Source organism: Pinus tabuliformis, chromosome J, assembly GCF_031772625.1.
Source record: "Pinus tabuliformis cultivar Carrire ecotype Pingquan chromosome J, CPIR1, whole genome shotgun sequence".
NCBI classification, from domain to species: domain Eukaryota; kingdom Viridiplantae; phylum Streptophyta; class Pinopsida; order Pinales; family Pinaceae; genus Pinus; species Pinus tabuliformis.
The window spans coordinates 386,627,060-386,653,184 of record NC_142295.1 but is presented as its reverse complement, the minus strand read 5'-3'; the positions used below and the strand labels follow the sequence as shown (position 1 = coordinate 386,653,184).

Sequence of the window (26,125 nt, the reverse complement as noted above, 5' to 3'; positions counted from 1 at the left end):
GATAGCTTGTGAGCTAAAACTTTGTGTAATCCGAAGATATTCCCGCTTGTATGATAATACAGAGATCGGGGTTTTTAGCTGCAGCTTTCCCCAGAGTATCCTTCTGTTCATGTGTGATGGATTTCTTCTTCATCTGTTATATGTGTTCTATTTGATCTTGCTCAAAATCGATTAAGCTTCCGCAAGTTTGTTTGTGGAAGTAGATCAAGTATTTTGCTCTAATATATTGCATTATCAGGTGATCTACAGTGAAATTTCTACATGGTATTAGAGCAAAGGTGATCAAAGTAGAGAACAATATACAGAGAAGGGAGAAGTTCGAAGTTTAAAGTTCTTGATTATAGAAATCGAATTCTTATCACATCTCAAATTTCACCAATGGTGTTCAATGGTTTGAGACTCGAGTATGCCCTGGATGGCAACTCAAATTATATACCCTGGAAGGATCGCATGGAAGCGGTATTAGAGGACAACGGTTTGAAGGACTTCATTGATCAAGAAGTCCCCAAGCCAGCGGCTACTAATGCCCGAGAATTGGCAGAATGGAAGAAATGTGTGGCTAGAGCGAGGAGGATTCTTCTGGAGGGAGTTCGAGACCACATTGTCTCCAGTCTCCATGGGAAGGAGACACCGTTTTCAATGTGGAAAACATTGAAGGATCTATATCAGAATAACATCGATTAGAGGAAGCTGGCGCTGAAAGACAAGCTTCGGAAAATCACATGTGAAAAGGGCGACATGATCTCTACATATCTGAACAAGCTCACCACCTGCAGGGATGAGCTTGGAAGTGTAGGAATCACGACAACCGATGATGACACGGTGAGTTTTGCTCTCCTCGGTCTTCCTAAGAGCTGGCATAGCTACCAAGACTCAGTAAATGGAAGAGAGAAACTGCCAGATTGGGAACGACTATGGTCGAATTTGATGCAGGAGGAGATCAGGAGAAGCACCAGAGATGGATCTTCATCAAAGCATGATGATGAAGAAAATCTAGCCTTAGCGAGTAAGGCGAGGAAAGGGAAAGGGAAGGCTTCCCATTCCAAATCGAGTTCTTCCCATGGTGGGAAGAAGATTGACAAATCTAAAGTGCGTTGCTTTAATTGTCATGAGGTGGGCCATTATGACACAAATTGTCCACAGAAGAAATCCAAGAAGGGATCCTCGAAAGGATCAGATGGTGAGGCATTGGCCTCACAATTCGAATTGGATTTCACCCTCATCGCATGCATGGTTTCATCGATGGTGGGTTGTGTTTGGTACCTGGACAGTGGAGCCTCATTCCACATGACTGGCGACAAGAGTTTATTCAGTACCTTGGAGGAGAAGGACCTCCAGATGCGCATAGAGATGGGCGATGATGGAAAGTACCGTGTTTCAGGGGAAGGTACGGTTGTGTTTCAAAGGGTGCATGGAGCTCCTCTCGCCTTGACTGATGTAAAGTATGTGCCTGGACTGAAGAAGAACCTAGTGTCCATCGCAATGTTGGAAGACAAAGGCTATGATGTAGTCTTTAGTAAGGGAAAGGCATTCCTGAGACACATCAGCACTAGACAAACCAAGAGGATTGGGATTCGAGTTAAGAATCTCTACACGCTGGAGGTAGATGACTGTGCTGCGTTGAGTTCCAAAGCAGAGTTGGTGCAAAGCCAAGATATTGGCGAGCTATGGCATAGAAGATTGGACCACTTGCACCATGGGGCCTTGAAGATCATGCAACAGATTTCTACCGGACTTCCCAAGGGTAAACTGGAGCAAGTGGATACATGCAAAGGTTGTACCTTGGGTAAGTATGCAAAATCTTCCTTTCATGATCGAGACAGTCAAGCTGGAGCAATCCTGGAGCGAGTTTATACAGATGTGTGTGGACCATTCGCAATAGCCTCCACCGCTAAACAAAGGTACTATGTTATTTTCATTGATGATTTTTCTTGAAGATGCTGGATCTATTTCATGCAGAAGAAGGATCAAACCTTCTCAAGGTTTTGTGAGTTCAAAGCCTTGGTTGAGAAAGAATTAGGAAAGAAGATAAGGGCCTTACGAAGCGACAATGGTGGAGAGTATGTCTCTTAACAGTTTAAGGAATTCTGTGCAGTAGAAGGAATTAAGTGTGAGTTGACGACACCCCATAACCCACAGCAGAATGGGGTGGCCGAAAGGAAGAACATAATGATTGTGGGAGCAGCTCGGGCGATGCTGCATGACCAAGGCCTACCACTTCATTTGTGGGCTGAGGCATGCAATACAGCAGTATACTTGCAGAATAGAAGCCCGCATTGTATACTGGGGATGAAGACACCAGAGGAGGATTTCTTCGGGAAGAGACCAGATGTGAGTCACTTCAGGATCTTTGGCTCACCGGTATTTTGCCATGTGACCAAAGATGCCCAGAAGAAGCTAGAGCCAACAGCTGAGTTGGGGATACTTGTGGGGTACACTGATACACCCCACAACTATCGGGTGTTCTTGCCTACCAGTCAGAGGACAGTGGTACGCAGAGATCTAAAGTTCGACGAGCAGAAGGCCATGCGAGTTTCCCTTGAGAGGGAGCTCAAGTTGCATGTAGAGGAGGAACTTTTGGTTCCTAAGGAGGAGGAGCCTCAGACTGATGCAGAGCAGCCGCATGTAGAGGATCCAGGAGTGGAGACATCCACTCATGCAGATTCTTCCAGAGATGGGCGAAAATGCTCAAGGGAAGCTCACAGATTGTTGATGGATGCAATAGAATGTGGGACAACCATCTTCTCAGCACAGACAGAGGAGGTCACTTGAGCGGTACACTAGGTACATGGCCCTGGTTGGGGAATGTATAGAGACCGAACCATCTTCCTTTGAGGAGGCAGTGCAGCAGCCAGTCTGGGTTGATGCTATGTTGGAGGAGTATGACTCCATAGTTCGGAACAATGTTTGGGATGTTGTTCCAAGACCAGAAAACAAGTCAATAGTGAGTTCCTGATGGCTTTACAAGGTAAAGCAAGCAGCTAATGGTAGTGTGGAGAAACATAAGGCAAGGTTTGTTGCCCGTGGTTTCTCACAGGTCGAGGGGATCGACTATGATGAGACTTTTGCTCCTACAGCAAGGTACTCATCTATCAGATCGATGTTGGCACTATCAGCACAGATGGGTTGGAAGATCCATCAGATAGATGTGAAGACTGCATTCCTCAATGATAAGGTTGAGGAAGAGGTCTACATAGAGCAGCCAGAAGGATTTGAGACCTTCGATCGTGAGTCGCATGTGTGCCGACTCAAGAGAGCTTTGTACGAGCTGAAGCAAGCACCTCGTGCTTGGTACACCAGGATTGACAGCTATTTCACTGGGTTGGGCTTCACAAAGAGTGAAGCGGATGCAAACCTATACCACATCATGGTAGAAGGTAAGCCATTGATCATTGTTCTTTATGTTGATGATTTGATATTGATAGGTGATGATCAGTTGATCAAGTCTTGCAAGGAGGACCTTGCAAGAGAGTTCGAGATGAAAGACATGGGTCTCATGCACTACTTTCTAGGCATGGAAGTGTGGTAGAAGGATGGGGAAGTGTTTGTGTCTCAAGGCAAGTATGCCAATGAGATACTTAGGAGATTCCACATGGAGAAGTGCAAGCCCATGTAGACTCTAGTAGGTAACTGGAGGAAGGAGGATGCTACTTCAGGTGAGGTAGTTGCTGCTACTGTGTATCGGCAGCTTGTGGGTTCATTGATGTATTTAGTGAACACACGACCAGATTTGTGCTTTGCGGTGAACTAGCTAAGTCAAGCTATGGTTCAGCTTACCAAGCTATTTTGGAAGGCAGCGAAGCATGTGTTAAGATACCTCAGAGGCACATTTCAGTATGGATTATGGTATAGACGGACAGAGGGAGTGAAGCTTCAGGGCTTCACAGATGCAGATTGGGCAGGGAGTCCATCAGATCAGAAGAACACTTCAGGAGGAATTTTCAACCTTGGTTCAGCTGCAGTTTCTTGGTACAACAGGAAACAGAGATCGGTTACACTTAGCTCAGCAGAGGTTGAATACATGGTTGCTAGTCAGGCAGCATGTGAGGCCATTTGGATGCGGAAAATTCCAGTTGGATTGTTTGATCAGAGGATGGATCCAACTGTGATCTGTTGTGATAATTAGAGTTGTATCAAACTCTCTGAGAATCCAGTATTTCATGACAGGTCCAAGCACATCGATATCCAGTATCATCATCTTTGAGATTGTGTGGTGAAGAGGATCATGTTGTTGCAGTATGTTTCGACTGAGGAGTAGGATGTAGATATTTTGACTACGGCATTGTCAAAATGCAAATTCGAGTTCCATAGAGACAGGATCGGGGTGACATATAATCCCTTTCTTGTTGAGAGGGAGTGTTGAAAATAGCAACAAGAAATGCTAAATATAGAAGTGCTAAAAATAGCATTGCTATAAATAGCATTTCAGGATACATTCCAATTTTAGTTATAGTCCCTGAACTAAAATTGAGAATTAAAATTCGAATTTGATCTTAGCAGTTGTTTGAAAAATAATTAATTAATTCATCTTGAGTTAATTAGTTGGAGAAAATCAAACATGAAGTTTATTTGAAGACATGCAATAGTTATCCCTTTGATCGAGGAAGTTATCCCTTAATTAAGGAGATTAGGATGAGTTGTACTTTGAGTTGTAATTAGTTAGCTCAATTAATTGAGTCAAGTCCAGTTAGATTAGTTCCAACAGTTTGTGGAACTGATTGTGAGTTCAGTTAGTTAATGCATGCATGCATGTAACTAGTGTACTTCAGATCACTGAATATTCTCTCATAAATAACTCATGCATGTCAGTTCAGACAGAGACCCAATTGAGATAAGAGGATGGGACAATGTACTATCAGTTGCAGGAATATTCCTTTGAGGATATCTCTTGCATGTAGAAGGAAATCTTTCCTTGAGGATTGCGTAATTATTTCTGATTTTGGTGAGCAGTGTGTGAGGTAATTACACACAGGTGGCAGCTTGAGGACCCAGGAGAAACTGCACAAGGAAATAGGAGGCTTGGAGGACTGAAGGAAGGCATATGTGTTGTCTATTTTGTCTATGAGCAGCATTGAGGGATTGTATTGAGAGCTGGATAGCTTGTGAGCTAAAGCTTTGTGTAATCCGGAGATATTTCCACTTGTATGATAATACAGAGATCAGGGTTTTTAGCCGAGGCTTTCCCCAGAGTATTCTTCTGTGTTCATGCGTGATTGATTTCTTCTTCATCTGTTATATGTGTTCTATTTGATCCCATGTTGCGGGGGAGCGCCCCCCCCCGCTCCCGCTCCCAATCCGCGCTCCGGGCGGGAGCGACTCGGGAGCGGGTCGGGAGCGCGCTCCCAAAATCGCTCCCAAAAAGGGAGCGATTTCGGGAGCGCGCTCCCTAAAAAAAATTTCGCTCCCTGCCTTTTCAGGAGCGTTTTCGGGAGCGTTTTGCCTTTTTTGCATTTTTTTTTTGTAGTAATGTTCGAAATGCAATTTTTTTTGAAAGAAACAAATAGTTTTTGAGTGGGGCAACTTAATGATCAAGTCTAGGCCCTAGTATTGATATGCTATTCATGGTAATGTTAAATTCTTAAAGTAAAAGTGACATTTTCTTTAATTTTCATTTTCATCCTTTTACTTAAATTTTTAACATTACCATGAAATGACTCAGGATGTTTGAGAGTGGTTTCGTCCTCATTGGATTTCATATGGAGAAAGTAGAATTTTAGATTTCATTCAAAATCCAGCAGACTTATCAATTTTTCAGGATTTCAGGATTGGGGGATTGCAATGTTTCCATTGAATTTTGTCATGTATTAGGGTATGGAACTCGTATTTAATCAAGAGTACCAATCCCTCCATGTACCTTGATGTTAGTGACATTGGTTGTCGAACTCCTCTATCATGACCCTTCTAAAAATGTACGCATCACTCAAACAAAATCTTGACTTGACATGCTATGCTTTTTCTATCTTATGTTAATGCGCAGAGGGTGATATTAATGACAAAGATCCCTATACAGATACAAAGGTAATGACAAAGATACCTCTGGATATTAATGCTTGGAGGGTGATATCAATGTTACCAGACTCGGAATCGGCAATAAATCGGCGAGGCAAAAGAGCGAAGAGTTTTAATCGGATCGGGAAAAAATCGGGAAAAAATCGGCAAATTCATTAAATAAAAATATACACATATTGAATTAAAAAAACCATTTTTCATTAATATTGGGTAAAGGTATGTCCAAACAATGCATAATATCAATAGATGTCCAAAATATCATGAATAAATAAGTATCTCATATATGTTATGAGTCCACACATGATCCAAAGCACTGAGTCTTGAGTCCTTAGAAGCATATGCTTTTAAAAGTTTACAAAAAAGTTAAAAACTGCATACTAATCAGAAAAAAATCAGCAACTAAGAGTCTAAGACTCTTAAGAGTGAGAACTAGAAGTGATTCCTCCCACTCCTTCGCTTGCTTGACTCTCAAAGTTCTCCAAGTCATGAAGGCTGAAAAGAGGAGGCTCATCTAATTGAACCCATTCTGCCGCATTTGTAGCTTGCAAATCTAACTCTTCAAGGTCGATTGGTGAATGATCAATATCTGTCATTATCATGAGACATTGAAATGTGAATTAAAATTTCACTTTGAAGTTTGAACTTTAAACTTTTAAAGTACGAACTACTACTAGATTATGAAACCTTCAAATTCAAGCTCTCGAATCTCACCTTGTATTTGTTTGTTGCGAAGTCGTAGATTGTAATGGACAAATACAAGGTCATTCAAGCGCTTTTGTGTCAATCGGTTGCGCTTCTTAGAATGTATTTTCTCAAACATGCTCTAGTTGCATTCACAACCTGAAGCACTGCATGCTTGGTTTAAGATTCGAATGGCAAATCTCTTCAAATCTGGCGTATCGCTACCAAAGTTTTGCCACCAAAGACCTAGCAAGTGGTAAGGGTTTGTGAGTAGAAGACTAGAAGTACCAAATTAGTAAATAGTAAAAACTTAAAAAGAAAAGAAAATTTAATAAAACATTTAACATACAAAATAAAGTTTAAACAAATTTAATGAATTGATGAAGCCTTCAAGCTGGGTACCTGGCAACATCTTTGACCTTTGTCTTATAGCACTGGTATAGGCAAACAATTTAGATGGTGCCCTATAATCTTGTAGTTGGGAAAAGACACGACTTTGTTGTTCTGGATCAGGGAAGCACCTTTCCAAGCATGTCATAAGTCCTCTGCCAACCTCCCCATCCTCATTAAATTTGCTCTTATCATAAAAATATTGTGGGTTTAAGAAGTACCCAGCAGCATGTAAGGGGGAATGCAATTGCCTATCCCAACGTGCATCTATAATGTCCCAAAGAGGCATATACTTTGTCTCATCATCCCCATATCTTCTTTTGATGGCCTCCTTTGCGAGATCCATCGCCTCATAAATGTAACCCATAGCGGGTTTGTCACCATCAACCATCCTGAAAGTTCAAGCATTCAAATTTAAAGAAATATGAAACATTGTAAATAAAAAGAAGCTTGAAATGAAATTTAAAAAATGAAAAAGTTAAAAGACTAAAAGTACCTGAGAACTCTAACAAGGGACTCCGTCATAGCAATAATCTCTTCAGCATCTTTCCAGAAGCCATCATTAAACACAAGTGCAGCAATTTCGATGCCTTCAGTGGTCTTGGAATGTTTAGATCCCATCCACTCAGGTCCCAAGAACATCCTCTTCAGATTTATCTTTTGCTCAACCACAGATTGCAAAGATATGAAATTTGTTGCAAATCTAGTCACTGCAGGTCAAACAATTTCTTTACCTTCAGTGTATATTCTCATAGTGTTTAGGACAATAGTGTGGTTGTATAGGTATTTGGTTATGGATTTTGCCTTCTCCACAACCTCATGTATCCAATGAAGCTTACCAATGTCCTCAAGCATTAAATCTATGCAATGGGCAGCACAAGAGGTCCAAAAAATAGTGGGGTGCCTCATCTCAAAAAGTCTACCAGCAGCCATATAATTCGCTGCATTATCGGTGACAATTTGTACAACATGTTCTTCTCCCACTTCTTGAACGACTTCCTCCATCATTTCACAGATAAGTTGGGCAGTCTTAACCTTATTTGAAGCATCCACTGACTTGAGAAACATTGTGCCTGCGGGACAAGATACAAGGAAATTTATTAAAGTTCTATTCCTCTGATCTGTCCATCCATCACTCATGATGGTGCACCCTGTTTCTACCCATGATGAACGAAACTCAGCTAGCACAAGCATGACATCTTCAACACTCTCTAACAACATATCTGTCCTAAGGCTCTCTGATGTAGGGGCTTTGAACCCTGGACCTGCAACAGCAATTGCATCAATCATAGCTTGCCAATAAGGACTTCTGGCACAGTGGAAAGGTATGTCAGAATAGTACCAAAAGTTAGCAATGGCCTTCCTTGCCTGACTATGGATATTTTTTTTCCAACCAGTGCCATCCAAGGTAGGTTGGGAACGGGGTTTTGTGCGGGGAGCAAAAAAGGTGTTTATGTTTCCACCTCCAGTGTTGAAGGAAGGAGTTGAAGGAGTTTGACTTGGCCTTGGAGGCATGTGTGGAAAACTTGGGAATGGCATTGAGGATTCAACAGATTGAGGTGACATGGGGCTAGTGGCAGAAAAAGTATCAAGTTCAACTCCAACAGTTCCTATTTCAGCATTTTGCTTTGCTTTCTTGGCATTATGCTGCTCTAACATCTCAAGGGCCAAGGCTGCTTGGTGTTTGACATTGTCGTCAACCTTGTCGCAAATACCTATATCATGGCCAGTTATTTGTGCAAGGTGGAACTTGAATCTATAAATGCCTCCACTACATTTTGTTTTGCAAAATTTACAAAGGAGCCTGGGGTCACCGGGAATCCTGTCACAATAAGCCCAAGCAAAGTCCTTCTCTCTCGGCATTGTTGTTGCTTTGAACTTGTGTTTAATTTGTGGCTTCTGTTAAGATTTGGAGTCTGGCTCCTGTGAAAGACAACAAAAAATCAACTTTAAAAATTATCCAAAAATTTACAATAACGCACACTTCAACCCATAGCCAAACTCATGCACACACCTTAGCAACCTGCAACAGTTACTTGTCTGTTTGGTAAGTCAAAAGGATGCAGGGTAATGAAGGTTGCAGCCTGCAGGTGGGTTGGCATGAAGATGGTGAGACTCAGAAAGAATCACCGTTGCTTCCTGCACCAATGCTGTCAAGACATCAACAGCAACAAAGTCTGTCAAGATTGTGGAAGCTTAAGCAAATCTATAAGAAGCACTTTGAGTGCTATAACTGCTGTTCCAAAATTACAAATATTTAATAAACAGATATATCTGCAAATTTATATATAAAATGAGTGTCAGTGAACAACAAGAGATGATCTACAATCCTCTGTGATGGTATATTTATAATTTTATATACATTGGCTAGCCGCTAGTCACGAGTGTGAAAAAATCAGTGTAAGCACTACAGTCACATTTAATTATAAATTATTATTATTAAACATATTTATGTATGTCACATTTTATTTATTTAAATTTTAAACATATTTATTTATTAAACATATTTTTATTAAAAATCGGGACTAGCGGCGGAAAGAGTCAAGACGGAGATAGAGAGCCAACTGAGACTGTTAATTTTTTTTTAAATAGCTACAGGTTCATTGAATATCTGACAGACCCATATCCTTCGAAGTTCGGATGATTCCAATGAAAGATCCATCGCATATCCAATGAACCTTCAGACAAACATTCGTTGGATATCTAACGAACCTTTTGAGTCTGCCTTTAAAGTTTAAACTTGACACAACTGTGGCTAGCCGCTACAGAGATTTCCTATCTTTATTGAACAGCAATATGATGGTGAACCACTGAACCGTGACTCAAACGCCGAAAAGTTGAAAACACATTAATCTTTGTAAATTGTAATTTACGTTGAGCTACCTCGAATGCTGCTGTGGTGCGGTCGAATGCTGTGGTGGTGCTGCGTTCGAAGTTCGAATCTGTGGTCGCCGTCGAATGCTGCTATCAACCACTGCTCTGTGGTCGCCGTCGAATGCTGCCGTCGAATGCTGCTATCAACCAATGTATCACCCATTCACCGTTAAACAATACGACCGTCGACGCATTAAACGCAAACCGGAAACCCAAAAACCCTATTTCAAATTGGCGGGACTCGCTATAAATCGCAGAGTTGCGTAAATCGGCTGAATCGTGAGTCAAACTCGCGTTGACCACGAGTTAAACTCGGTCAACGCGAGTTGACACGCGGAGTTTCAAGTCGGGACTTTCTGCCGCCGATCCGAGTCAAAGTCACGATTAATCGCCGGAATCGGCGATTCCTGTTTCATTGGGTGATATTAATGACAAAGATCCTGATTTTGCAACAAGACTAAAAAATTAGACATTTCTCGTGGTGGCAAGAGGCCCAAGCATAAGAAATAGATAATAGATTTACTTCTCTTTCTAGTTTCTAGTAGCTTTTATAACTATTGACTCTTTCATATTTATTATGATATTTTTTTAAACAATATATGACAATTTAAGTTTGAAGTTGGCAATTATAACTCATTAGTAATGAATTATGAATATGATGCTTCATGAAAGTTGAAAGTTGTTTCATTTCATTTCATTTTATAACATTTCATTTCATGTTATATATTATTTGTTGTAATGGTTACACTTAGCTTACAAGTACAACTTTGGTGATCAATGATGATAAATGTTATATATTGAATTTTGAAAGCTTGAAACTTTAAGATTGATGAATCATGAGACTCAATATGTTGTATGTTACTATGTTACTAACTTGCGGACGTGGTTGATGAAGATTATAACTTCTAGATTGTTGTTATATGGTTCAATCTATGCTTTTTTATGTTTTTTATATCTAATTCATCATTCTACATGTTTTTGTTGACATATATGTATCAAAAATTAAAAATTAAAATATATCTATATATATATTTTAAAAAATCGCTCCGGGATTCGCTCCCAAACCGGGAGCTTCTGAAAATGGTCGCTCCCGCTCCCGCTCCCAAGTAACATGGATTTGATCTTACTCAAAATCGATTAAGCTTCGGCAAGTTTGTTTGTAGAAGTAGATCAAGTATTTTTCTTTAGTATATTGCATTATCAAGTGATCTACAGTGAAATTTCTACAAAATGACCCCGAGATATTACATAGAAAATACAACACAATAAAACCTAGATTTTCACCCCCCCGGGAATCTTACCCCCCCTGAAGAATTCAGTCCACTAAAATTCTCAGCCCTAGAAATAACTCGGTTGTGAATTCAACCTCATTCTCCTCAACTTGTATGATTCCTTATGCACTACAGAAATTTGACCTCCTTGCCTTGCACAAGTCTGACTGGAAAAACCTGGCCCCTCACAAATTTCGGTATCATCCAATCTCAGCCTCCTCTTTCCACAAATGTGACCCCCTCGAATCATTCTCCCGAAATCACCATGGTACACATCTTTCTCTTCTCTTTAGTCTCTCTTGAGAAATGCTCTCTCTCAAGCATTTGATGTCTTGATTGGATGTCTTCATCCTCTCCCTTAGGCTTCTTTTATAATTTCATCTGGAGCTAAATCCCTAATCTTCAATCTCCAAAGTAATAGATGTCTAGGATTAATTCTTAACCCACGTAGATCAATTGTAGAGCTATAATCTAATTCAGTTAAATAATTAAATTATTTATCCTTATAAACTTAGCCCAATAGCCAACATTAATCAAGTAAGTTAGTCAATGTGTTTTTCCTAAGCTAGACTTGGGAAGGAAATCATATTAATTGCCTACACTTCATGAGTAAGCACCTAAAGAGGATTTTGGACATTTTTTGCATGTTTGACACCTAGCGTTTGCAGAAGCACCTGTCCGAGCTATAAACATCAACAATTTGCAGACATCTCATAGAGGCCTTCACCTCTTTATCAAATAGATACTATTAGCACAACATCATGGCCTATTTCATGTACTATTTGAATTACAAGAGTTATTATCAGTGTAATGTTTGTTCCTAATTCGTGGTTAAATGGTCTGTCAAATAGAAGCTTATCAAAATATCTCATTTTTCTCTTTGCAGAAGGTTTGAATGGCATTGATGGGCTTCATGTGGATCTTGATGCCGTTCATACAAATATTGTAAGTGTCTTTGATTTTTACATAGTTTTGACACCTCAAAGAAAGGTAGTTGTGCTAGTTTGCATTTGTTCCTTCTGTTTTCGTGATAATCATAAAGAAATTTCCATGGTTAACTGTAGAAAGTAGCCATGGCAGTGCCTTTGGGCTCTTGTACTACTGTTGGGGATGTAACTCTACCATTTGATTTCTGGAAGCAGATCTTTGTCAATATAACTGCTGATTCAATCCCTAGGGCAGAAGAGCTTTGTGAAACCATGAAGCATGAAGGCGTTCTTGCAATTCCTGATGGTCATACCAGGTGGGTACTCCTATGTTCAAGACAAAGTATGTTCCCTATATAGTTAGGTTAGGTTAATTCTGTAAATCACTTTCACTAGCTATACGTTTGATCTTACAGGCATACTGCAGGAACACAGCCTTTCGTTGAAAGAGCATTATTTCTTGGGAATAAACAATTTCAATAGCTTAACTATGCAAGTTTGATTAGCTTACCCTGCAGCACTCTGTAATCTGAATGTTACAGCATTACATTGAAAGATTTACTTCTTGGAAATAAAAAACTTCAATAAAAACTATGGAAGTTTTATTAACTTACCCTGTAGCACTCTGTAATGTGAATATTTTTTAGATTGAGTATACGTCAACCACCATTTATTGCATTTAGAAAATGGGCTAATTACAGTTTCAATGTTTTAATCTCAAGAAGCAACCAACAAGTGAAAGATATATGGCTATGAGAGGAAACGTACTTAGGATTGATGTGCAGAAACTGCTAGATGTAATGAATGATCTACAACCAGAGCATACTTGCATGAATTTGAGCTTCCTACGCTCATCTCAGATTTCCAAATCGTGTGACCTAGTATATATGTTGAATGCCTTAATTCCATGTTGATGCCCAGATGTAAGAAGCTATGTAATTATCCTATTTGAAGATCCTTGCTGTTTCTACCTACTTCTACCTTGATGTTTTAGTTGCTTAACATTGACAACTGCACTGACAACTCAAATCTAGATGTTTTGATCTCTTCCCAGTGGAATTGATTATGTAACAATCCGATTCCGAAGTCATGGGGTGTGCCTATGCATGTGTTTATATTGATATGTAATGTTTGACTTGCCACAACTAGTGGGTCATTCCAAAAGACTTGCTGAGAGAGTTATAAATACCCACAAAGAGCCATTTTGGTCAGTTATGTGCTTGCCAGATTTTTTTGCCAGCCGAGTCAAACTCTCTACACTTTGGCCTCAGTGAGTTTTTTTTGCCAAGCCCAGTCCGATAGCTATGGTACATAACAATTTAGAATTCCTTTCATAAAGGTGATTCCTAGAACCAATTTATTTGGTTGATGATTCTTAACATATACAAAACTCAATTGGAACTCATTAACTTTCAGGATTTAGAGTTTTATTCAGGTCATATTTTACCAGTTATACGCCTTTTTATATTTAATTTGATTTTGCAGATTCAGATTTGTCACACATCATCAGATCTCAGAGGATGATATTCGATACACAATAGCATGTTTTAAGGTGATTCTTGATCTTTCACAGCCCCACTCAGTTTGCACTAGTTGATGTCAGTTATCACATTTGCCTGTTTCAAGGATTTAACTATTATATGAAATAGTCAGGATAAGCAATAATGTGTTGCTTCTTTGCACAAATTTCAAGGACCGGGTTTTAATTAGATGAGTTGAATTTCCTGAATAATGTTAGAGTTTACCATTTCATTTCTTTACTTGTATTGTCTTGCGTCATCTTGAAGTTTTGCCCCTTATGTTTGTTACTTATTTATCCATCTATGAATTATGGGTACTAATGGTTTGTATATTCTCAGAATCATTTGCAGGGTACTTTGTTTCGGTTGCCAACAGTAAGTGAAATTGCATAAGGTTTCAAAAAAACCAAGACAGTTTGCCTTTTTTTCAGTATGAAAAAAGCGATATATTCATTCTGAAAAGTGTACATAAACATCATAATGCAGCAGCATATATCAGCAGATCAGAACTGATACAAGTCCATTTGACTTGGTGATCAAACATATTGCCATCATTTTTAGTTATCCTGTCTATATGCACAGTTCTAAACATATATACATAATATTCAAAATGCAGAAATGCCTAAAAGTTCCCTGTTCAGCATGCAATTCCTGTAATAAACAAGATATTATGTGAAAGACACTACAGTGATTTAGAGAAATAGACAACAAAAAGCCTGATATATTCCATTAGTAGAAGCAAAATTGGATTCAGGGAGAAGTGAATTTATCCTGGCAGTGGCAGCACCCCGACATCCATGCAAAGGTCCCCCATCTTGATCTCGATATGCATCCCATCCAGCTTGTCCTGTAGCCCTTGCTTTGAAAGTCCATCCGCAGCTTGATTGAAATCTCTACCAATATGTTGAATCAAAGAGTCATTATGAGAATTCCAGAGATATGTGATTTGTTGCAACCAACCTTGTAGAGTAGGTTGGTATATTTTTGCACGTCCCCTGACATAATCAATGATAATCTTGGAATCTCTGTATATGTGGATTTTAGGAATGTTCAAAAAATTAGAGAACCAGAGTAATCCCCATAATGCCATGGCTTCTGCCCTTGTGTTTGTGCCGTTGCCAGCACCCCAGTGGACCCAAAAAGCCTGATCTGGTGAATGAAGGATCAAGAAACCACATCCGCATCTTACTTCTTTGTGATGCTCCGTCAAAGAAACCAGCTGGATAATCAATCTTCGGACAAGAAAGATTTTGTTTAGTATTTTTTGTTCCCATACCAGATTGTAGTCCAATAGAGTGTGTATCTCTAATGCACTCCAGCACCTGTGCAGCACTTTCTCTGAAATTTTTAAAGATGATGTTATTCCTCCACCTCCAGATCTCCCAAAAGAGAATAGGAGGAATATTGCGCCAAGTAATATTTTGCTGGCTCCACCATTTGAGGCAGTCAGAAATACAGGTAAATTGAGTGTATTGAAAGCCAAAATCTCCAGCAAGATTTGCCAAATCTGAGTAGCCACAGGACATGTTAAGAATAAGTGGAGATTGTTTTCCTTCGCATTCCTGCAAAGCACACATATCCCTGGACCATACCAATTTCTCTTCTGGAGGTTTGCCCACGTTAGATTTTTGTTTTTCCAGACTAGCCAAAGGAAAAGAGTGATCTTAATAGGAATTTTTGTTTTCCAAAATTTAAAGAACCAGAACCAGCATACCTCTGGTTGTTGAGCCTCCTGATGACAGAGTGTAAGATATGTATCCGCCACCATGACATTCTCTCCCTTCATTTTACCTGTCCAGATGATCATGTCTCTATCCGCATCTCTACAAATTCCAGCAAGTTGCAAGTGTGTTCAAAGCCTATCCCATTCCTGCGCTGCTTGTCCATTCAATCCCAAATCCCTGGACCATTTCCAGATGGGGCATCTGTCATGCCATGCCGATATAACCTGCTGCCAGAAGAATATGCCGCGACAGTTTAATCCATATATGAGGCTATCAGGAAGCATGTCAGCAACTTTGATACCCAGAATTTTGTCCAGACCAATAACAATGCGATGACTAGTTCCCAATTTCCAGGTGAGAAGCAAAAGAAAGCAGTGACGTACTTTTGTAAAACTGAGCCATATAGTTGAGCCCGATTTGTTACCAATACTTCCCCTACGCAGCCAAACAGGAAAATCAAGGTCCTTCAAGTATTTGTGTCTAATAATCATACCCCAGGTGCCTTCCCCAAATATCCCTCTCCATAATGATTTAAGTAATAATGCATAGTTGAATCTCCTTAGATTCAATATGCCCCAGCCTCCCAGACGCTTCGGCATGGTAATATGATCCAATTTGGTAAGATGGAATTTGTTCTTGTTTTTCATACCTGACTAGATGAATTTGGCTATGATCCCATTGAGTTTTTTTGATGATGGTGAGTGGCAGATGGAATAAGTGTGCCTAGTACGCTCCCATTTGCATGGTCATTGCTTGTGTCAATGTGATGCGACCCCCCATGGATAGGCATCTGTGTTCCAAACTAGATAATTTTTTATAGAATCTGTCTATGAGCCACATCCAGTCATTGATCCTGTAGCTGCATGGTTTGATATGGAATCCGAGGTATTTCATACCCCCAGACAATATCTCAGAAGCCACTCCAAACAACCTTCGAATGTAATCAATAACCTCCATATCACATTGGTCATGTACAATAGTAGATTTCAATTGATTCATAATTAAACTAGATGCATTCCCAAACTTAGTGAAAATATGAAAGAGATGTAACCAAGCAAACCTGTTGAGGATCCCCATGATGAGCACGTCATCCACGAAGAAGTTGTGCGAGATATGAATGTTCCTGCCAATGTGAAGAGCAAGGAAATGGCCCTCGGCCACAACATTTTTAATGTGGAGACTCAACCCGTCCATAGCCAGAATGAATAAAAGTGGGGATAGAGAGCAGCCTTGCCGAAGATCCCTCCTAGCCTTGCCGAAGACCTCTCCTAGCCTTGAAGAATGCTGTCATAGGGTATCCATTAATAACCACAACATATTGTACATTAGAAACACAAGCCATAATCCACTCAGCTGCACTGGCTTGTATACCAATTTTGTGGAGAACCAGTCTCAGATAGCCCCAATCCAAACAGTGAAAAGCTTTTTTAAAATCCACTTTCATGATAGCCACATTTAATTTTTTTGTGTGAATAGAGTGCATACTTTCTTGGGCAATCGCCACAGCATCATGAATCTGTTGATTTTGCAGAAATCCGAACTGCTGTGGGGAAATATACTTGGAGAGGGTGTGCCTCATCCGATTTGCAATAGTTTTAGAGATAATCTTGTAAACAAGATTACAAAGAGATATAGGACGAAAATCCGAGAAGGTGTGTGAATGAGTCTTCTTCGGAATCAGCGCGATGTAAGTGGAATTTATGTGAGGATGTATATAGCCCCGAACCTGTGATTCCTCGACCATATCAACAAGATCCTATTTAAAGAGATTGAAAAAATGTGTGAAGAGCTCCACTGTCCATCCGTCAGGGCCTGGACTCTTATCCCCCTTGAAAGATTTCAGGACCCCCAGGATTTCCTCAGCCGAAACAGGATGATAGAGCGCCAGATTAGCATCCCGCATCAAACATGGTAGGAAAATGTTCGACCCCCCAGATTTGGTCCTCTAGGTAGACCAAAATCCTTTGGCTGTAAGCTTGCTGAAAGTGGAAAACAACAACGTGACTAATGTCTTGCTGCGACTGAAGCTTGGTACCATTTGAATCAGAAATCTCCCAAATGGAATTTATCCTTCACCTATAATTTGCATATCTATGAAAAAATTTGGTATTCTGGTCCCCTTCTTGAATCCAAATTGCTCTGCTCTTTAAACGCCAAGTAGTCTCTTTTATATGGAGAAACTTTTTCCTTTGGAGTTCCAGAACTTGTATGCGACTTCGAATGTCATCAGGTAGATAATGTCCAGTTAAAAGGGGGCGGATATCCAGGAGTTCTTTAGTAATATCAACAAGCTCTTTGTTCATATTCCGTCGTTTCCTTTTCTCCCATACCTTAGTCTCCCGCCGCAGGACCCCCAACTTGTCCTGAATGTGCCTCATGGGAGAGGAACACTGAACCCCGCCATTATTCCACACATCGCGCACGAGGGAGTTAAAATCTGGGTCCTCAAGCCATACCCTGTTGAATTTAAAGGGCATGTCGCCTTTGTAATCATCCCTTCTCCAATGAATTGCAATGGGTCTGTGATCAGATATATGACAACTAACCACTTCAGAATATACCATCCCAAGCCTCTCAATGATCTGATCGTGTAGGAGAAAGCGATCCAGTCGCTTTGCAATATATCTCGCACCCGACCTCCCATTGTCCCAGGTGGGGATAAGCGTGGAGGGGCAAATGTCCACCAGATTGTGCTCCAGGATGATATCCTTAATACAGTCAGCCATGACATCGACCTTTCTGGAACATCCCCAAATCTCATTCAAACCAATAGTGCAATTTAGATCCCCCGCAATGATGAGTGAAGTAAGATCCAGTAACTCCGACTCAATCAGATTATCCCAAAAAATGGCTTGATCACGATATGGTGCATATACATTAAGAATGTGAATTCTACCCTTGAGCCTACGAATGTGACCAGCAAGGAGGATACCAGCAAAGCAAGAAAAATCCTTGACCTTGACCCATCGAGGATCCCAGATAGCAACCAGCCCACCCGAGAGGCCGTGAGCATCAGTGGCTGCCATATACCAGTCTGGAAGCATTTTTCTGAAGTACTCAATCACCTGAGGAACAACATGCATCATTTCTTGAAGAAGAATAATATAGGGATGGAGAGAAGAGAAAATTTCTCTGAGAGCCAGGAATTTTGGGGTGGCCCCCAGCCCCCGCATATTAAGAGAGAGGATGAAGGTCATGTTTGACCATGTGTGGGAATCCGTGCTCCAAGGGCCGTGGGGAGGAAGTACCGGCAATGGGGATATCAATGAGAGAATGTGCATCAGTAGGGCTAAAAGGGAGAGGCTGGGGATGTCCTTGAAAGTGCCTGCTGTCACGGTTTTGTTTTCGGCGAATAGTAATATTCCTAGCAGATGAGGGGCTGATGCAAGGGGATGAGTGGCTACCAGCGTTGTGAATAGCGAGTGACCGGAGATTTAGAGTCTTTTTTTTTCCGGAGGAGAAAATCCGGGTCACTTTCCACGGAATTTGTGGGGGAGTTTAGAGGAGAGTGTGGCAATGCAGGACTAGATTTTGATGTTGGGGAATATGGAGTGATGCGAGAGGATGACGACACAGGGACATACATGATGTGGGTGGAAGAGAGCAGGTCTCGTGATGTTAGATGGCGTGGAGCATTAGGTGGAGGTGGCAGATAGTCACGAGGAGAAGAAAAGTTCTGTTCAATCGGATGAGGTGAGGTGGCTTCGGTGGAGGGAACATCAGACCCATCAGAATTATGAGGAGATGATAGAATAGGAATAGGGGTGGAATCAAATGGATTAGCAGATAATTGAGAAAAGTGATGTCTATTTGCGGGAAGATTCAAATTACCTGCTTTCTGAGGAGAGCCATGTCCGAGTGATGGGGTTTCAAACCAACTATGAGGAGAAACAGTAGCTGGTGGATCCTTGTATGTATGCCAAACGCCATGCCAATGTTGACTGGTTGCCATGGGCCTGCCGCCCAACCTCCGTGGACAATGAGCCAGCAGATGTCCAGTGTGATGACAATTTAGACATCGAAACAAAACTCCCCAGAAATCTAGTCTTTGGACCAAATGTGTGTCACCCCAGCTTAATTAATATGATCTGGAAACCCGCCCTGTACTCCTTCTCAATGAGAATCTAGGCCACCCGCTTATCAAGTGCGCCCAAACACCGAGGATCTACATACATGAATTTACCAATGGCGTTGCCTATATCTGTGAAAACTTGTCGCGTCCAGAATTCGATGGGTAAGCCAGGCAGCTTAACCCATATCAGCTTGTTTTGGGGAGTCTCTTTCAGAGGGTTGAAGTTGATGTACCATGAGTGCAATGCCAGAAAACTCCGCCCATTAATCCAAGGAATGGATTTAATTTTCATGAGGTCTTCCTGGCAGAGGAAGTGGAAACTATACCACTCGTTTAGGAGGCGAACCACTGTAGGCATATAACCTAACAATGTTTTCCATTTGGTGTCTACCCAAACCTGCATATCAGCTTCACTCAATTCTGCAAAATGTGACTTACCCACAAGAGCGCACTTTTGAAGACTGGTCACTCAATCGATAAGCACGTCATGGTCGAAAACCAGAGCAGGAGCCGGAGTAGTGATTTTGATAGATTTGTTGGGGTGGCAGGATCGATGTTCATGAACCGCGTGGATATGCCCATGCAAAATCGGGTCCGCATGTTGGCCATTTGGTAGGTGCAACGATGGTTGAGACGTGTGCCAAGTGTCGTGGGAAGATGGGGCCCTCCTCCCGAATTTAGAGTCCACATGCATCATGGCATGGATGAACACCTCCTGTGTTGAGGTGTCGGATTCCAGAAAGTCCATAGCCACATATGCAGGAAAAAAGACCCAATACAACCGGGAGAATGCGTGGGAAAGGAATGTGAATTTAATGGTTGATCAGATGGTAGGTCAACAAAAAAGTGAAGGAGTAGAGGATCACCGACGAGAATTTCTTGGAATCAGCAGAGACCTAAACTCGATGAACTGAGGCCACAGGGGAGGTCACCCACATAACGCCAAATGTGAAGGGACGCCGCCGAAAATAAATCCAAAAGAGGTAAGTACTGAGGGTTAGGAAAAGAGAGAATAATGGATATGAAAAAGGATGGTGGGGTGGGGATCCCAATCCAGATAGTCAGATGGCGAATGACAGAGTAGTATGTGTGATGTAGACCCCAGTCACATCACAACAGAAGTAACTAAACTACCCCAACCGAAAATTCAAACAGTGCTGGAAAATGATGCAGACACCGGTGCCGGAAAAACGAACCAGTTCGAAGCTGAACCAGAGCCGAGCAAAAATCCTGGAGAGAGCTTCCAAACAAGAACAACATAGAAAGTAAAAGAGTTATAGGGTTCCACAATAGCAGCGATAACAACATCCCAGGCATCTCCACCACCAATTACAAATCCGGATACTAAAAGCATTACAGGGAGGGATGTGAAATGATAAAAGAGCTATACCACTGATTACAAAGAATATTATAATTTGTGCTGTGAAAACAAGATCCCTCCCCCAGTGAAAACTGTGGATAAAAGAGGTTGAGGAGCTCAGTCCAGTGGGGCATATGGACGTCTAGGGGGAGGAAGAATGTGAGAACGAAAAATGCAGATAAGTAGGTATGAAGCAATACAGAGGAGCACTACAATATGGAGGACTTCTGAGTGGAGGAATGTAAGTAGAGTATTGAGAGGCGAAGATGTCATGATATGAGAAACAATAAATCTAGCAGGAAAGGGAGAGTATCCAGAGTTAGGGAGATGAAGATGGTCCAAGAAACATCCAGAATACACAAATAGGAGGGAAAGTGTAGTGGACCCGGGTTCACAATGAGAAATACAAACCATAAGAAGAGGAAGGATCATACCAGAATCACATTAGGGCAAGGTGATGGCGAATAGTGCAGGCATAACCCATCACAGAACAGCAGCAGCAGCGATCACAGCCGAATGACTTTGCCTTACCATGTATATCTGTTTGCAACCAAGCATAAGCGTGTGATAATTCATTCCTGCAAAAATTATGAGACTTGTAATAACTTTCATGCAAAGTTACTGCTGTTTCGTTGGTATATATTATTTGGGTATAAAATTTAAAACATTAATGTATACCCTATGGGTGAATCTCTCAAAATGGTGTGATTCCCAATGCCCGGGAGGGTATACAAGCTCAACATAATTCTAGCGTTTCTTGCTATCCACATCCTTTTTACCTCTTGTTTCATACGAGAGAATAATTAGAATAGAAGGCTGTGCCTTTTTCTGTAATATGAAGAACAATTGAAGGAAGAATGTCTCAACTAAGATATGATAATACACTTGTACAACAATTGGGAAATTTCTCAAGAACAATAAAATAGGTCATGCAATCTCGGTAAATTCTTAATTTTGCAGAGGTTATCACCTTATTTTGTCCATAATGATTCATCGAATTCAAAATGAAGTTATGTGAAGTACATATAGGCTAGTTGATAAAGATTGCTGTCATGTTATAATGACACTGTACATCCCATGTTAACATCATGTTTCCAAAAATGAGATATAGATTCAAAGATATTAATTTTTAATACTCGTAAACAATATCAATAGAAAGATGCTCCCACCATAAGAGATAGAAACTCCTGGCATGAATTGATGATAGCAAACTATGAACTAAATTAAGGTTGGATTGACGATGGAAAATTCTGAACTAAATCAATTTTGTTATGGACTCTCCATGAAACACATGAAGGTAAGATATAGGACGATATCAACAACTGGTATTGTAATCCTATACTAGCACCGGGGTTACAGTAGGACTTGTTAGAAGCCCACCATGACGATTGGAATTATGACCATCACTAATCTCAGACGAAAGATCACATCCTTATGGTCAGTTTTAACTACTCGAAAGTTAGTACTAAATTGGATGTGACTCTATGCTTCATGTCATAACTCTATGAGATGTGATGACTATTTCTATGTCTTACGTTGCTACTTAGGTAGAGAGAATAAGGGAACCAGGGTCCTCCTCTCAGCTTTATAAATAATTTCCATTATCCACGTGTCTCCTAGTGTTTCTGTAGAAACTATATATACAATAACTTGCATAACAAAGTATTTGGTATCTATCTTTAGCTTTGGATTTTTTTCTTCCACCTTAATCTTATGGAATTTCATAATAAGTATTTACACATCATATATAATTGTGTGCTGCTTCACATTTTGGCTATATGCAGCAACAATTTATTTTTTAACTCATCTTGGTAATTTATTTTCTTAGTATATGTTTCAATTTAGTTTTATTGGTGAACACTTTAGATATGTGGATCTTTGGATCTATGGATGTGTCAATAGCCTATGATTTTACCTTTATGAGTTTATGTTGATTATAGTTCTGTAATTTCATTTGAACATGTAAATTAAAATGAGAAAGTTTGGTAAGATTTATATTATGTATGTACGTGGATGTGATGCATGGTGTAATGAATTTAAGTTGCTTCATCAAAATACAATATAGGCTATTCCTTGAAAATGTTATATGAGCTCACCAATAAGTTGATGGACTATGCAATAGTTGAATCGTTGTAGCACCAAGGTAATTTGGATGTCAAAAACATCATGTATATAGTTGCATGTTATTAGATTTGCACATGATTTAACTTTCATTTTTAAACAATACTATGATTTGTAAGTGGTTTTGATAGGAAGTAAGTCTTGCTTAGGATGGTTATTTCATGATTTGGCTCTAATATGAACATGTGAATAATATGGTTGGTGCTTGATGTTAAAACACTATGATTTGGAAGTGGTTTCGATAGGAAGTAAGTCTTGCTTAGTATGGTTATTCTAATAGGAACATGTGAATAATATGGTTGGCGCTTGATGTTAAAATGATGACCTTGATACGATTAGGAGGGATGGAGGTGATACCTCTTGTGAATCCTTTGAAACGTGGAGTTGTGGGAGACTAATGTCAGCCACAATTTTCTAGATATGTGATTATGTTTCTCAGTGGTTTGTTAGGGAAGTTAAGTAGATATAGGCAACACTTTTGGATTCAGATTATATCTAGAGTTAGGTCAACATCGTTGATGCTTCAACTTAACACTTTTGGATTAGGATTATATCTAGAGTTAGGTCAACATCGTTGATGCTTCAACTTATCGCAATAGGGAAGGAGAAGGAAATTGGAAATTGGAAATAGAGATTCAAGGATGATCCTAAGTTGGTTGACACCTTGGTAGGAATTGATTGTGTCACCCTTTATTTTCTTTTGTTAGATTTTTTACTATGCTTAAAATATTTATTTAGTTCATATTGATTTGTTTAGTGTGATTATCCACATAGCATGTTGATTGAGTTCTTATGTTTTTGTTAAATAAATTTTAATAATGTATTCATATTGTCATAGCTCACTTTTATTAGTATATGCATGAGGTCTGAGTATGTTAGCTTCATACCCATAAATTGCATATGCACACCAGGATGCTTATGAAATTTATGAGCTAATTAATTGAGTGAGTGGTTTGATGAAAATACTTGTGCATTAAAATATTCAAAAATATGAATTTGGAACTTATTGAGCTGTGGGTGCAATGCATGGGTTGCTATCATTGAATTTAATGGAAGGGTTAATATATTGCATGTGATGAAATATATTAATGAGAATAAGATGGTTCGACCACTTACTCTAAGGAATCCTAAAAGGTGATCCAAATCAAGTTTATTGTCGTCATAGTGAGTTGGGGCAACACATGTTGGAAGAAATAAATGCCTAAATAAGGGATGATAGGAATTTTGGGGGTTTCCATATTTCAGTAATATTCTTCTAAATTAATCTTTAGTGTGGGAATGGATTATTTACAAATTTAATTGGAAAGCTATTTGATAATTTTGTTCATGGAGCCCTAGGCATGGAAGATTAGGAAACTGAAGGGTTTTTTCAATCTAGGAAGTCAACTAGACTCCTAGTTGGCAAAGAGGATACTTGTCAGATTGAGGATCATTAAAAAATCTCCAACCTTATTCATTAATGAGAGACAAATTTATGACAAGGAGGATCGGTTTTCCAACTACGGGTTGTTAGTTTGCCCAACGACCTATCTGTTACATATTTACAACTAATAACTATTCACCATAATCTTGGAGGCTTAAGGTGTCTAACATCCCCCCCTCCCCTAATCAAAAGGAGTGCTTGTGAGCCTAAGCATCATTATGAACTTTTCAAGTTTTTCTCTTCCAAGTGTTGTGGTGAAGATGCTTGCAATTTGCTTATTCATGGAACAATGTCTTAAATGAATGGTTTTTTCCTTTTCATGGTATTGAATCAAATGATACTTAGTGTTGATGTGCTTCATTCGATCATGGAATCTAGGATTTGTGGCCATCTTAATTATAGAAATATCGTCAACAATGGAGGAGCTGAGTTCTCTTGTTTCTTCTATAAATATTTAAGTATTTTCCTTACCCACAAAATTTCCTTTGGTGCTTCTGTTGTCGCCACATATTCTGCCTTTTTGTTTTGGAATCTGTCAGAATTCACTATTTGCATGACCTCCAAGAGACAGCTGATGATCCTAGAATAATGAGATATCCTAAAGTTGATACTCCATTTTCCTTGTCCCCATCAATGTCTGAATCATAATGTGAAATAAGACTAAAGTTGTTGACCTTGGTGTACTTTAGTCCATAATCTTGGGTTCCTTTCATCTCAGAACTCTTTTTGCAGCAGGCCAATGTCCCTCACATGTTTCTTGCATGAATTTGGAAAGGATTCTCACAAGATATGAGATATTTGGTTTAGTTGTGGTGAGGTAGATGAGACTTCCTACAAGTCGTCTATACTTTGTTGCATCATCAAATTCATTCATTTATTTCGATGTAGACTTCAAGTTTTGTTCCATTGGAGTGGAGAAAGAGCTTCATTCTGCCATACCAAATCTGTGCAATAGTTCTCCGATGTACTTTCTAGAGAAATGAATGTGGATTTTGTATTTTGATTGCCTTAAATTCCCAAGTAATAATGAAGATGTCCCAAGTCTGTCATTTCAAAACCTTTCTTCAGATCTTTCTTCACAGATGCATTATAGATTTAATGTTTTCCAGTTCTTAATAACTCATCTACATATACTACAAGATACACGATTTTTTTGCCAACCTTTTTGACAAACAAAGTTGCATCATCAAGATTGTAATATTTGAAATTTAACTTCAGAAGATGCTCGTGGTGCCTGTTTTATACCATACAAGGATTTGATGAGTTTGCATACCTTTTGTTATTGTCCCTTCACAACAAAACCTTTAGGCCGAGATGTAAAAACATTTAATTTCGAATCCCCATTCAAAAAAGTTGTCTTCACATCCATTTGATGGATTTTTCATCATTTATGTGCTTCCAAAGAGAATATGGTATGGATGGTCGCCCATTTTTCTTTGGCGGTGAAGGTTTCCCCATAGTCAACACTATTTTGTGCAAATCATTTGCATCGAGCTTGCTTTGTGCTTGTCAGGTGAGATGTCTAATTTATGTTTGTTCTTGAAGAACCACTTGCAGCCAATTTGATGAAAAATCCATTTGATGGATTTTTCATCATTTATGTGCTTCCAAAGAGAATATGGTATGGATGGTCACCCATTTTTCTTTGGCGGTGAAGGTTTCCCCATAGTCAACACTATTTTGTGCAAATCATTTGCATCGAGCTTGCTTTGTGCTTGTCAGGTGAGATGTCTAATTTATACTTGTTCTTGAAG

General features: G+C 39.8%; 2 protein-coding genes across 2 annotated transcripts in view; one reads left to right on the top strand and one right to left on the bottom strand.

Annotated features, from left to right (window-relative positions):
- Positions 1-14,401, top strand: part of LOC149227407 (putative low-specificity L-threonine aldolase 2) — a 149,188-nt gene extending 134,787 nt beyond the window's left edge. The window contains exons 6-9 of the mRNA XM_089380490.1: positions 12,112-12,170; positions 12,368-12,468; positions 13,637-13,703; positions 14,011-14,401. Of these exons, the coding sequence (XP_089236616.1) occupies positions 12,112-12,170; positions 12,368-12,468; positions 13,637-13,703; positions 14,011-14,064 (281 nt within the window). The 3' untranslated portion in view covers positions 14,065-14,401. The remainder of the gene's footprint in view (positions 1-12,111; positions 12,171-12,367; positions 12,469-13,636; positions 13,704-14,010) is intronic.
- Positions 14,402-17,467: 3,066 nt separating this feature from the next.
- Positions 17,468-18,592, bottom strand: LOC149227406 (uncharacterized). The gene has a single exon (XM_089380488.1). The coding sequence runs from the start codon at positions 18,590-18,592 to the stop codon at positions 17,468-17,470; it is 1,125 nt and encodes a 374-aa protein (XP_089236614.1).
- Positions 18,593-26,125: the final 7,533 nt, after the last annotated feature.

Coding starts and splice junctions, on each gene's coding strand:
- LOC149227406 (XM_089380488.1), bottom strand. CDS start 18,592: ATGACCTTCATCCTCTCTCTTAATATGCGGGGGCTGGGGGCCACCCCA.